This window comes from Aythya marila, assembly GCF_965140915.1.
Source record: "Aythya marila genome assembly, chromosome: 21".
Taxonomy (NCBI): domain Eukaryota; kingdom Metazoa; phylum Chordata; class Aves; order Anseriformes; family Anatidae; genus Aythya; species Aythya marila.
In genome coordinates this window covers 7,695,875-7,709,781 of record NC_139062.1, presented here as the reverse complement: position 1 = coordinate 7,709,781, position 13,907 = coordinate 7,695,875, and the positions used below count along the sequence as shown (strand labels likewise).

Genomic DNA, 13,907 nt, shown 5'->3' with positions numbered 1-13,907 from the left:
TGGTGAGAATAACCAACATGCTGTGGTGCACACACAGTACACTTTCAATGGAAATGTGATCTTCCTGTAAAGCTAACCTCCTGTTGCACAAGGCAAACCCATTTCACAACCCCCTGCAATTTTGTGGGGCTGGCTTTGTCTTCCCCTGGGAGCTGCAGGGAACCTGGTTGCTCGCTGGTGCCGTGTTCAGGAGGGCTGGGTTCCTTCCCAGCTCCCCGCAAACCTCTGTGCAAGGGAAGCAGGTGGCTTGGTGTCCCCACCGGGATGTTTGGTCTGCTTCGTAAAGGCCCTTCGCATCCCCCATTAAAAGGAGCCTTAGAAAATGCTCGGCGTTGTCCTGGTTGTAAATAGGAACCGTGTTTCTCTTTAGTGCAGTGTTGTTAATGTTGTAAATAATGTTACTGTGAGCCTTATTGCCCAAGTTCTGTGAATGACCAGATAATGTTTGAATATTTCAATTATACTTCTGTTTTTATTAACATTCACTTCTGTAGTGTTTAGCACTCTGATCAGTGAAGATAGCTTCTGATGCACTTTGTGTTCAGACCAGGTGCTGAGTGCATTGATTTCTCAGACCACAATGTTTCTGCAAGCCCTCAGTCACCCTCAAAACAGCGAAACCCTGTGAGCACTGAGACACGGGGTGGGTACCTGGGGCCGTGGGAAGGCAGCAGAGCCCAGTTCCTCCCTGCACATAGGAAGCCCACGAAGAATCGCACTGCAATTCCAAACTTACTGTTAAGTGTCTCCAGTTGCTCTTTCCATTTATCCGTAGCTGAAGAGCCTTTCCAAATTCTGTTTTACGTTGATAAAATACATGCACACAGTGCTTTTCCATAGTGTCTGCTACAAACCAAAGGCTTGAGCTGCAAATCTGTTTGCAGTAAACTTCAATCATGAAATCAATTCTGTTTACACTCTGTTAAATATGCATATGTGCCTAGTATCAGAATTTAAGTCGGTAACACTGGCAACAAATTACGAGCATATTGGATTAATGGTTTTCTCTCCTCTTAATATATTGTGTGGTTTCTTTTACCCTTCAGGGGAAAAAACTGATTAGAGTAAATCACTGCTGATCTTTGAAATATTATACGGTATTTTCTTTGAATCAGTTGGCCAGGAAAATTAATGAACAGTGGAGTTGTTAACCTGCTTTTAAATTGAGATATAAATCCAGCTCAGGAGAGCTGGGTTGCTGGAGTAGAGCTGCAAGATTGGAGTTGTTCTTGTGGCTGAGACACTAGGATTTGGGGTTTGTTTATGCTTATGGCTCAGACAATAGCTAATTCTTAAAATATGTCTTGAGAGAAATATGCCGAGCACAACCTTTGCTCCTCACCAGCACCTGATCTTTAAAAAATCATCAGTTGCTGAAGGTTTTCTTTAGCTCTACATGATCCTTGTAGTGTTGGTAAACTCCTTGCTATCAGAAGTACCATTTTGAGCTTGAATGAGCAGCTTATAAAACAATTATCCTGTTTCAATGTTTCTCTAACGATTTTGTTATTACCGCATTGAAACAAAAAGTGGTTATATCAAGCTGAATCCTCCGCAAGGCTGTGGCTGCTTCATTTTCCTGTATGGTTAAAACCAGCACACAAGAGGGAAGCACATCGCCCGTGTGTTCCATATGATTTGGTGTGGTAATAGACAATCACTTGTATTGCAGCCCAAACAGCTGTAACTGCACCAAAGATGTGGAAGAAACCAAAAGACCGGACCCAAGCCACTGATGAGGTGACAGAGGCAGAAACAGAGGTAAGAGGGAGCACAGTCTTCCTTTTTTCCAAATTTAATGATGATGTTGCTCTCATGGAAAGGTTGTTTTAGGCACGTTGCTTCCTCGATCTCTCACAAGGAACCAAGGCAGAATTTGAGGAGGGAGAACTGTGATATTCCCCAGCATCCTTAGATAACTGGTTTTCATCTATCCCCTGTTGAAGCCCTAAGTTTTCTTCATTCTTGCCAGAATGAACCACTTCCAACCTTCAAGAACCTGTAGTTGTAACTGCTGTCCTCAGGTAAAATGGGTTTGAATCCTTTGAAGGGCATTGTGTGGGGACCCCAAGGCCATGGTGGTGACATTTGGAAGATTCTTTTGCTGCACAGAGGTGTCATTGTGATGTCATGGCCAAAGGATGGTGTTTTCCTGATGGCCATCTGATGAAGAAGTTGGGAAAAGTTGATATTTCCTTGAAAAAACACCTCGCCAGTAGTTAGATGAATTGAGAACATCTCCTTTGCTGCCATTCTGGTAGGGATGTTTCAGGAGGAACCTCCTTGTTTAAATGTCCTGGGTAAAATTGGTGTTAGAATGTATCACAAAGGGGATAAGAGAATAAAAATTAAAAAAAAAATAAAATTAAAACAAAACAACAACAACAAAAACTAAAAATTCAGGCTGCCCTGTATTGGTGCATGTGTGAAAACCGATGTTGGCCAGGTCGTTACTCCAGGTTTTCTTTGTTACTCATCTGTTGTTTACTGCATAACTTTCCCTTATGACAAACACTGTGGAATCTATCTGCTACAAAAGCATGGTGCTGCAGAGTAAATCCTGAGTCTAGTGGACAGTACTTCATCCTTCTATGAGTGAGTGTTTGCAGTTTCTCCACTGAAACAGCAAATAGGCTAATTTACATGTAATGAGTGGTGTACAAGTATGTGCTTTCCACTCTATTTGGGAGAAAAGAGATGCTTAAAACACTTGCATGTGAAGTATCACAGTGCAACGGCTGGTCTGTGGTCAACAGAAGAGCTCATGGTGGGGTATTGCAAGGAAATTAAAAGCATCCCTGTGCTTGTTTTCAAGCCAGAGAGCAGAGGGTATTGCTGGGCTGTGCCAGCAGGTTCTCTCTGTGCGTTTCCTTTGTCATTTGCTGGAGAATTTTCAGCTCTTGGGCCATGTGGTGTTCGCACCAATGCTAAATGTACGTGGAAGAACATCATACCATTTTACCTTGAAAACCTGCAAAAAGCATTTTAGGACGCAGTTCTCTTAGGTAAGGGGCCAAAAGGCTCAAGAGCCTCTCCTGGAGCATCCCAGATTAATTATTTCTTTTGTTTAATGGTTAGATGTGCTGCGGTTCCTCCCAGGAGAAGGGCATTCCTGGCACCTTCCCTGTCTGAATTCAGAATAAGGCTGTGTCCCTGGAGAGTTCCAAAATTAACAGCAAGAGACACTATAGAAAATGTTGCTTTTTCTGAAGCAGCCGCAGAATTGTGGCTGCATGTTACATTACCTTCTTCATTGGGATCTGCTCCAATTAGCAGTTTACGTTCAGAGAAAGGACCCCCCCCTCCCCAAGCATGTGCAGCATTCTCTTTAGAGCAGCTCAGGAGGGGAGAAGAGAGGTGGTCTTCCTAGGCTCAGCCTGTGAGCTGTTCCTCGTGGCTGCAATGCTGCAGGGCTTACCAGCTCTGCCACTCCATCCTCGTAGCTGCTGGGCACTGGGCACTTCATGGATAACGCGAAGTCTCTTCATTTGCACTAATGATTACCAGTGGGTTATCCTGGGAGCGAATCGGTGAATGGTCTGGTTATTCTGTGTGTTGTTACAGATCTACACAGCGCTGTTTAAGAGGTATATATGTTCCCGTTAGACACAGACGTGCCATACGAACAATAAAAGAGCCATTTTGCATGCCTCGAATTTTGGTAGGGTTTTTAATGCAACCTCTCTTTCTGTTTGTGCTTCAGTCTAAAGTAGAAGAGGAACTTTCAGGTGACAAAGTACTTGAATCTGAACAGGATAAAATGAGCCATGGGTTTCAACTGGAGAAAGACCCCTCTGAACTTAAAAAAGTGAAACCTGTGGAAGAAAACGGAGAACAGGAAGCAGAACCTGTCCGTAATGGTGCTGAGAGTGTTTCAGAGGGAGAAGGAACCGATGCAAACTCAGGCTGCACAGAGAGCTCCAGTGAAGGGCCAACGTACCAATATAAGCCAGGTAAATCCTGCATCCTTGCTTGTTTTTTTGCCTTTCTCCTTTGAGGACTGCTCACGTGCAGTGTATCTTACCCATGGAAAGAGGGATGTTTCCAGTGGTGATGTGCAGGGTGTAGTGTTTTCATCACGTCCAGCTCTGCTGGGATTCACAAAAATACAGGCTCTGAGAGACCTTCTGGGGGAGGAAAAAAATTTTTTTCCTCATGCTTGTCATAATGAAGAGAAGTGGAGAGCAAGGGAACAGGGCGTGACAGGAAGGGAAAATCCTCAATCTCTTGAATTTATTGTACGTGTGGATGTTGGCTGCAGTACATGGGAAATGATGGTGAACCGGTTCCCTTGTCATTACCAGCTGAGAACAATCCCTGAAGTTGTGCATAAGCAGGCACAGTTTTTAAATGAAAGCTTTGCAAGTTCTGTGTACTTAACATGTGTGTATACATCTAATTACCAGGCTAAACAGTTTTGTAAACCTTCAGATTTCTGGAAGCATAAGAAAAAGAAAAGAAACAGTGCCTGGTTTTCAGTCCAGGCTCTGCTCTTGAACTATGGGCATGCAGTTTTTCTGAATAAAATAATTCAAGTGAGGACTCAAAGGACACTTGTGTTTTTGTTGCTAGTTATCACTGGATATAGCCTACCTAAGGGATTTTCTTGTTATTCATTAAGATACTTAATTCAGAGGCTTGAACCTCTATAAATTCACCTCATTAAAGAGACCTTGAGACCATCTTACTTTTCAGTTGCTACCAATTTTTAAGTGATTTCTCATTTAGTTGGAGCTTCCTCAAAATAAATTAAGTCATTTTCTTAGGAGCCTTAGAAATTAGGAGTATAAAACAAAATAAGGAAAGACCTTGAAAGCCTGGCAGACAAGGTACTGGGAAGAGGCACCACCATTAAGTGATCACAGTACGGTTATTTCTGTACTGCTTTGTTCTAACAAGGACCCGAGATGCTTTTCTTTTATTAATTTTGTACTGCTGTATTGTTAGGAGAAAACACAGAGGCCTCTTGATAGTTTACCACACACTTATGATAGCTTACCTGTTCGTTAGTTAAGCACATCTTGAAGTTAATCCATAATTCATCAGCCACGGCTCTGAAACACTCGATGCAGTCGGAGTGATCTCGGTTGGGTCTGGAAGTCCTTCCACTTAGCCGAAGGGCTTGGGTTGATCCTTTGGAAAGCAGCGTGCATCAGACGTGTGTGCTGCAAAGCAGAGCTGACCACTTGATGCAATAATCCTCAATTTCAGCTCTGCTCTTTCTAAAGATTGGGATTTTGCCTTTTGGTAGGAGGACTTGTTTGTTTGATCCCAGTCTCTCCACTCACTGAATATCTCGAAAGCCTGCTCGTGACATTTCCCAGCTGCTTTTCACGTTAGAACAGCTTGTGAAGAACTTTCCAGGAGAAGGAAGCTGTACATATAAACTGTTTCTTGTTGCTGTCGGTACTTTTCCATGATAGATGGAGGGTGGTGTGGCACGGTGGATGGGCAGCTGGCCGGGAATTCAGCTGCTGGGGCATGGCTAGCCAGCCAAATCGTTTTCTGCACCCTTTAATCACAAAGCTCAGAAGAAGAAAAACAGTGCAAAGAGCTTAAAAAAATTAATTACTTTTGTGTATTTTCATTCCCAGTTAATAAAACCCACGGCTTGAAATAAGTTCCCGTCTGCAGCCTCTGCAGTGTCAAGGGTGCTGAGAACCCAGAGACCTAAAGCTGATGATCAGACACCAAAATAAAGAAACAAGAGAAAACCGTAACAGCAAACCTGAATGGCTGATTAAATGCAAAACACCACCACTTGGCATCAGTGAAATACAAAGGCAGCATCTCCTACAGATGTTTTCCTTCAGATAAAAACATGCCTCCCACTTAGGGGCCTGACTGGTCAACCTGGCTGATGAACTAGTCGATGTTTTCTTTTCTAACTTCAAACAAACTGCACAGCCAGCAAAGAAAATCCTGTCTCTAGGCTACCAGATGCTAATTTTCCTTGCACTGAAACGTAGGCTGTAGGTTTACATTTTGATTTGCATCAGGCAAGGTTCCTTCTGTCACCACACTACAGTTCTCCTTCCCAGAAGGCCCTCAGAATAAATGGGTGGAAAGTCGCAACTCTTGAATTTTATGGTTTTTTTTTTTCAGTTTCCACCATTATTTTCATGATGGGTTTTCAAAGGCTCAATGTTTTCAAAGGATCTTTTTGTTGTGCGTGGCCCTCTTCTCAACCACATTAGTGCCATTGTTTTATTGCTCCTTTTTATACAGAAATAGCTGCTTAAATTTCCTCATTTTCACCCAGCAACTTGAATCATCCCCTTTCCTTCATGTCACAAGAGAGAGTGAAAGTTGGAGTTAAAACTGGAGTTAGTTATTAGATCCGTATGCTGCCGCTGCTGGAGCTGGCTGGGTGCTCCCCATCTTCTGTGTTCCTTTAACGTGATGTGTGTTCCTCTCCTCGCTGCCTAGTGGGCCTCATAGTTAAAATTTAAATTTCCTAAGCAGCATTAGCAATCTCTTCCCTTTGGATTTAACAGAAACGTGTCTTTGAGAGCAGAGGTTTTTGTTACCTCTGAAGTTACCTCAAGCAACTTCTTTCATTATAGAGCAGTGGAAGCCTCTGGACCCGGACGGGAAGAAGCAGTACGACAGGGAGTTCTTGCTGGATTTCCAGTTCATGCCTGCCTGTATCCAAAAGCCAGAAGGGCTGCCTCCCATAAGTGATGTGGTTCTCGACAAGGTGAGAGGAGAGCCAATAAAACAGGTACGTGAAGTCTCTTTGTTAGTGAACAAAGATATCTAATGCATGCTTCCTTGCCCTTTTTGACGCAGAATTTTATCGGCAAGGGTAAATACTTGGCTCACGTTGCATCACAAAATTCTTTGAATAAAAGGTCTTGACTAATGAAGGAGCACAGATGGTTTAAAAACTGAAGCACAGATATTCTTAATGGTTTCTGTCCTGGATTAAGTTTTATGGGGTTGATAAAATTGAAAATGCTGTATTATAGCCATCAGGACCAAAGGACGTTAGCAAAGCAAGACTGAAGGGAGAGGCAGTGTATTTTATTAGATCAGTTCTACAGTTAGAAAGCATAGAAAGCTTTCAGGCAAACTCTTCTTTTGGTCTGAAACAGTTGTGTCAGTATTTGTGAGCTGATCTAATAAAAGATCATTAAAACCTCAGTTCTCAAAAACATTTGTGATTCTTATCCAGCTTTATTACAGATGTGATTTTCTCCACTGTATATCTGTGCTTATAGAAATACTCGTTATTTTGGAGGTGCTGCCACCAAGACCCTGTTCTCATCTCAGAATGGTGCAGTTCATTGATCTGAACGTAACCACCACTTTTAAGATTCAAGCACAGATCAGCATGTAGGCAATTCTCATGTGCAGAAACATTTCTACTCTGAATTTCATGCCCAGGCAAATTGTTAAACACAGCTTTGGTCCCAAAATGGCTTCATCTACCTACTAGATTTCCGTGATTGCTTCTTACTGCTCAGTCTGCTTTTGAGCTGCCTTTGCTCGGTCAGCCATCTGTCTTGCTAACACAGAAGACATTTGTTTGAGGGAAGGTGGCAGTTTTGTGATCCTGAACCAAGACCATTACATTCATATTGCAGAAGACAGGCTTGTGTTGGCATAATTTTATCTTCCATAAGTCATGTTCAGCCTTGAAATGTTTCTGAACTCCACATATTTCCACAACAGTCACCTGTGTAGGAGATATTTTAAATTAAATGTGTATGTTAGTGTAAACGGGGATGCAAAAAACTTGCATGGTTTGTTAAAAGCATTGGTTTAGATATTGAATGTGAATATTATTGTTTAGCAGAGATTGTCTGTAGGCTTGTGATGGCTGCAACGCCCTGTTTGTTCTGCTCCACGACTCAGGTCAATCAGCCAAAATTGCCATTGAGAACTCTGGACCCTCGGATATTGCCTCGAGGACCAGACTTCACGCCAGCCTTTGCCGACTTTGGGAGGCAAACCTCCGGTGGAAGAAACGTATCTGGAAGTGTGAGTTTTCCCCAGCTTGCTAATTTAAGAACTGGCCTTACTGTTGAAGCACTGATGAAGTCCATCCTCACGTTTTTGGGCGTTTTCCAATGTTCCACTGGTTCTGGTTTTGTTGGTCTGAATGCAAAGGGGATATTTCTTGGCTGTCAAAATGTAGTCAAATTAGAAAAACATTGCAGACGTTTTTCATTGGTATGTATTGGTCTTAAATGTGTTTGATCTCCTCCTTCCCTTTTCCTGCTTGAGAGGTGTGGAAACATTTCCATACTGTGGACCTGGCAATGGCACGTGTGCGAACACACGTAATTCATACAATGACATGAGCTTTGTGTCAGCATGTATCTTCACATTAGTCTGCCTCATAGAAAATGCCAATAGAGCAAATAGGTTTTACTAACAAACCAAATAATAATTAAAAAAGTGGATGTTCTTGCTTTCTCTATGCTTCTCCGTGTTGCTTTGCTTTGATCACTTTGTTCCTAGTTTTCCTGTCTTTTCATCTGCTTTCCTTTTACGTTCTAGTCTTTGCCCTTTGTCTGGCTTTACCCAAACTCTGTGAATTCTTACTTTCTGCCTGTGCCATCACTTGTCCTGGTTGTGTGGGTGCCCCCAGCATGGTGCCTGCCGAGAGGCTAGGTCAGCCTCAGCTGGGGAGCAGCAGCTGCCTCAGTTAGGTGCAATCACTTCTCATTCATCTCTCTAGGTACATTCAATTTATCTACCTGGATACATCTAATAAAGTATCTATTATTTACCTTTCAAATTTGCTCATTTCAAAGAAGTTTGCTAAATAACCTTGACTTCCAAGTGTGCAGATTTCCAGGAGGCTCGGAGCCAAATGCAGCGATTTCGATGCAGACTTTGAGTTGATGTAATATTTCTGGTTTGAGAGTGGTCTTGTGGCCAGTGCCTCAGTTCTGGGGTGCGCGTCTGTGTCTTCAAGTAGCTTCAGTGTCACGGTTTGTCTCAGAGAACGACCCGGTCCTGAAACTTTGATGCTGTTTGAGGTCGACATCGCTTCCTATATTTAGCGACTCCACAGTGGGCTGCAGGTTGTACTCCGGCGCCTTCTGTCCTTTCATGCGCTGAATGTCCCGAGCCTCTTGGCACCTTGGTAACATCCCTATTGCTCTTTCTCTTTCCACAGGCCTGCAAAGTGCAGAGCAACCCTGGATTGCCTTCCCTGGCTCGGTGCGGTTCCCCAGCATGCCCTCTCTTGGTCTCGCCTCACCCACCATTGAGGAACCTGCCGATAGGGGTAAGCCAAATCCCCCCCCCTCCCCCCATCTTTGCACCTTTTTGTAGAGTTGTCTTTTTCCATAACGACCACTGTTGATAAAGAACGACTGGCAGAAAACTTTACAAAAAGGTGCAACATTGTTTAAAAAAAAAAAAAAGAAAAAAGAAAAAAAAAAAAAAAGAAACAAGACTTGCATTGTACCCCTCTAGGCAGTCTTCAGTGGTGGGTGGGACATCACCAGCTGAGGGCATGCTGGGACGTTGGCCTGAGCGGGATCCACGAGGGGTCTGCACTTTGCAGACCTATGGAAAGGGGGAGAAAAGGTAAGTCCTGCTTACCCCGTTCATTTGGAGCATTCAGCACATAACATACATCTTACATTTGCGCCTTTAAAGAGTAGAGCCTTTCTTTGCATCTTCCTCGAGGAGGGGTGGAAGGTAACCTTATTAAATAAGCCTGCTGTCCTGTGATGTCAGTTGTTACAGGATGAGAGGGTTTTCAGCCCCAAACAAAATCAGATGTTATCTTCTTGTAAAGCATGGCAAAATCTGCGTGTATGCTCTCTGTCCACTTGGTCATTCCACCTCTACACAGGCCATGCTCATAAACCATTAAACCCACTGCCTATTCCTTGCCTTTGAAATAATGTCAAGCAGCTTAGTGCTAACAAGCTTTCGGCACGTGAAAATCTTTTATTTTGCTTCCTTGGCTTTGTCTTTCCTTCCTTCTTTTTCATTAAATGTGTTGTATGACTGTTTTTAGAACTAACACATGTTAACTCAAACAGCATAAGGAGTATCGTTACATAGGAAGAAAATACAACTAATAAACATGTTCTGATGTAGAGAAGAAGTTAGAGAGTTGGGTGACAAGATGCTAACAGAGAAATATGGTTGGAGAGGAGCAGTCCATTCCTGCACGCCAAGGCAGGATGTGTCTGCTTTTATCCTTCCTGACAGGTGTCTGGGATGGCTCATAAAAGTCCCTGGTGGTGGAAACTTGAGTCGCCTGGGTTCTTGTGCTTCCCTGGAAGGCAGTTGTTTCTGGCATCTAACCTCAATTTCACTTTCTGCTCTTGAAGACTGTACTTAGAGGGAGCAGCAGTTCTCTAGTTTTTTGGATGTTTTTAAAACATTACTATGGCTGTATCCTAAGAGCAGAGGTGGACCATGAGGGAGAGCACCAGGTCGTACTTTGCTGCTGTGAGTTTTTGGCTCCTCAGCAGGAGACTTGTCCGTGTCTTTCTGCTTTCCTTTTTTCCCCTGTTCATCTGGAAGACAGGTAATTCAGATTAATGTAGTAACATCTGGTAAGCACTTCTCCATGCCTTTGGTGGAAAATATTATTTCAGTGCAAGCTGTAGTGCCACAATCACAGGTGTTACAGAACTATTATTATTTTTTGGTCTGGGTTATGAAAAGGAGGCCAGGCATGAGCTCAAATGCCTCTTTAACTTGCTGCTTTGTAAATTTGGAAAAAAAAAAAAAAAAAAGCCAGGTTTTTCTGTTAAAAGTTTATGATTTGTATATTATTTTATACACATTCAGAGGAGGCTTCTGTTCGCTGCTTTTAAAACCTAATGAAACATTCAGCTAGTTTGAACCAAGTTTATTCACACAGTAAAACAAACAAACAAAAAAAAAGAACATAATCTTAAATAAAGCTTTTGTTTTATTAATGCATTTAAAGGTCTGGTCTCCAAGGCAGTCAGATTTGAGCAAGCCATGAGGACAATCTCCATCTCCCCCTGTAACATGCTGATGTTCAGGAGAGGTGTGAATGGTCTCTGCATCGTTCAATTTTGCAAGGGAAATAAAATCGTTGCCTTCAGGGAGGTGTTATTTGCTCAGAAAGCAAATGCTTTGGCTTTGTGTGGACCCATGCCCCACAGAAGAATCGTGCCTCTGCCTCTCTCTCCTCATGCGTTACAGCCTGGCTGTAGTTTGAAGGTCCTTCAGACCAGTGTTACCCCTGTGCAAGAGAAATGGGGCAGCTGCAGGTTGCCTCTCTTTGGCCTTGCCCGTGTCCCTGCCAGAAATTAGCCCAAACCTTCTGAATTTCAGGGCATGTGGCCAGCCTGAGCTTTTTGCAGACAAGGAGTTGTATAATGAGGTCTAGTGCATATGGCGGAAGCTGGCCACTTTTCTGTTCCTTTATTGTCTGATACTTCAGTGGGAAGGACGTTTCCTCTTTCCATGGCTGTACATTTGCTGCACGGTGTGAATCTGGGCAGCACAAGTGGCTGCAAGTTGCATAAAATTGCATTAAGACAGGGGCGGTGCTCAGATGCAGGACTTCACTGCATCGCAGCGGTGTCTTTTGAGGGGCAGGTGTTCTCAGTGGAAACAAAGAGGTTGTAGGGAGTGACTGACGACTGTATGGGGAAGGTGTCCGTCTGGAGTTGTTGTGAAGGCTCGCATGACTTGCAGACTCATTGCACTGTCGATTTTTGGGGAGCGACTGACTTGGCTGTTCCTTTACCGTTGCGATGTGTACCCACAGAGGTTTGAGGCTCGTGTCTGTGTGCTCCAGCAGGGCAGGTGCCAGGGCAGCATGCTGACATGCTGCACCATGTGTCCCTTTTCCGTGCTTCGCCTCGGTGTACCAAGCGTGTCCTGGCACGAGATGGTTGTCTTCCGACAGCATTTTGTTTTGATGCTGTTACCACATAATGAAGCCCAAGAGAACTCCAGCAGCGATGGTGATTATGTTCATTAGCATTCAGCAGCAGCACACATTTACCTCATCAAAGCCCACTGTTTCAAATTGCATATATAAGCCTAAGGAGGGTGGAGCTTTGTTTTCAGATGTGCAAAGTCAGTTAAGGGATGACGCATGACATGTGAGGCACCAGCTGTGAGAGCACTTTGCCCATGTATTCAGTGAAGCTGTTTGAGTAACTGAGATGGTTTTGCCTCTCTGATGCTGGCTTGTTCACTCTGTTGAACAAATAAATGCTTTAACCGGCCCAATCTTTGACGTAGAGGTTGCCTTCTGTCCACTGAAGAGATTAATTACTTCTGTTGAAAATAACAGGCTTTGATAATGGAGTTTTATTGCGCTAATTTTTGCATTGAGGTAAGACATTTCTAATAAATTAGTTGAGAAATACGAGCACATAAGTGAAAAATAACATCAGTACAACATTTGATACGTTCAGTCCTTAATCAGAAGATCCCAGCTTATGAGGTGGGAGTTTGTGGGTGCCTTCTGCCATATCACTAGTACAACTGATGAAAAATTCCCTGGTTTCAGGAGTTTTTCAGGTCTGACTTAATTAGGAGGAGCAATACAGCATTGCAGAGAATTACTTGATGCTGTTTCAGACAAAGTACCATGTTGCCATTTCTTCTTCTGTGAAGCTACAGAGAGTTTGACCCATACCTGTCAGGATTTGCGTTTCCTTAGTGCAGGAGTAGCCCTTGATGCTCTGTTAGTGTGTTTTATGTAATTCCCATCTTAAACATCTCTGTTGTTTGAAGCAAGCTCCAGTAAAACTTAGCGTTTTTGCCAGAGCTGCTAATCAATCACTACCTGATTGCTTGGGATGGCATTTTTGAAGTAAACCTGTGAGGATTTAATCCTTAAATACTCTTTGCAATAATGTGTGAGCTGCACAGTTCCTGGCTTTCAAGAGGCTGTTTTGGTCACTTGGGTTCAGTTCCACAGCGCTTGAGTAGCATTTGGGCATCGCCAAAGTGTGGAAGCAGAGCCATGAAGGCAGTGGTCATCCCACGTCTGTGTCAGGAAAGGCTGCCTGGGAGAAACATGTTTGGTGTCTCCACGTTCCCTCTGACAAACCTGGACCAGCGGGTTGCTTTGGAGGGAGTCCTAAAAGTCATAGGATGAGTTGGTGATTGTTGATGTTGCCATCAGCATATGTTGGCTTGTGCCCCTGGAACATTTATCAAAATGTGAGTTTAAAAGGGGATATAACAAGGAATGTTTTTGTCCTAGTTGTTGAATGTTGGACCGAGGAGATCTCAGCCAGGCCAGAGGAGAGAGCCCAGGAAGATTATCACTGTGTGTGTAAAAGAGGATGTCCACCTGAAGAAGGCAGAGAACGCCTGGAAGCCGAGCCTGAAAAGAGAAAATCAAACCGAGGACCCAGAAAATGTCAAAACCCAGGTGAGAGTGTGAGCAAGCACTTCTGAGAGTACAGCGGTCTGTAACAGAGGAAAGGTGATCATTTGCCTTTGCTGTTGTGTAAGACAGTAGAAAAGGGCAATGAATTCCATTTTGAATCACAGCTTTCCCCTACCTGTATCTTTTTTTTTTTCATCTGTTTATTCCTGACCCAGTGTTTAAATGGCAGTCCTGTATATTAAGACAGTCTAAATAGGGAATACCAGACAACCTACTACCTCTCCTCCAGAGCTGTTTTTTCTACTGCTGTTTTAGTAGAATATTTCAGTCTCCATTCTAAAGCAAACAACCTCAGACTTCCAGCACAGAACTTGCTTTTCATCCCCTTTTAGACTACATTTCTGTGCTGAACCTCAGCAGTACTGAGGTTCCTCTGTAAGATTCCCTCAGCTTGTCCTGCCCAACCCAACCACGCTCTCTCTGAAGCTTTCTCTGTCTTTCTCCCCCTCCTTTCCTCTGTGAGGCAGCCTCTCTGGGTAGAGGTATTTGCCTGGTGGTGAAAATTCTAATTTGTAGGATAAGCTGAGGTAGTCGT

General features: G+C 43.5%; 1 protein-coding gene across 14 annotated transcripts in view; it reads left to right on the top strand.

Moving 5' to 3' along the window:
- EIF4G3 (eukaryotic translation initiation factor 4 gamma 3) overlaps positions 1-13,907 on the top strand; it is a 153,109-nt gene that overhangs the window by 112,413 nt on the left and 26,789 nt on the right. For 9 of the 14 annotated variants that reach the window (XM_082776883.1, XM_082776882.1, XM_082776878.1 and 6 more), the window contains 6 exons: positions 1,673-1,761; positions 3,704-3,953; positions 6,567-6,724; positions 7,861-7,986; positions 9,134-9,244; positions 13,184-13,354. In XM_082776883.1, the coding sequence (XP_082633009.1) occupies positions 1,673-1,761; positions 3,704-3,953; positions 6,567-6,724; positions 7,861-7,986; positions 9,134-9,244; positions 13,184-13,354 (905 nt within the window). The remainder of the gene's footprint in view (positions 1-1,672; positions 1,762-3,703; positions 3,954-6,566; positions 6,725-7,860; positions 7,987-9,133; positions 9,245-13,183; positions 13,355-13,907) is intronic. The other 5 variants (XM_082776876.1, XM_082776875.1, XM_082776881.1 and 2 more) reach the window with 1 other exon arrangement.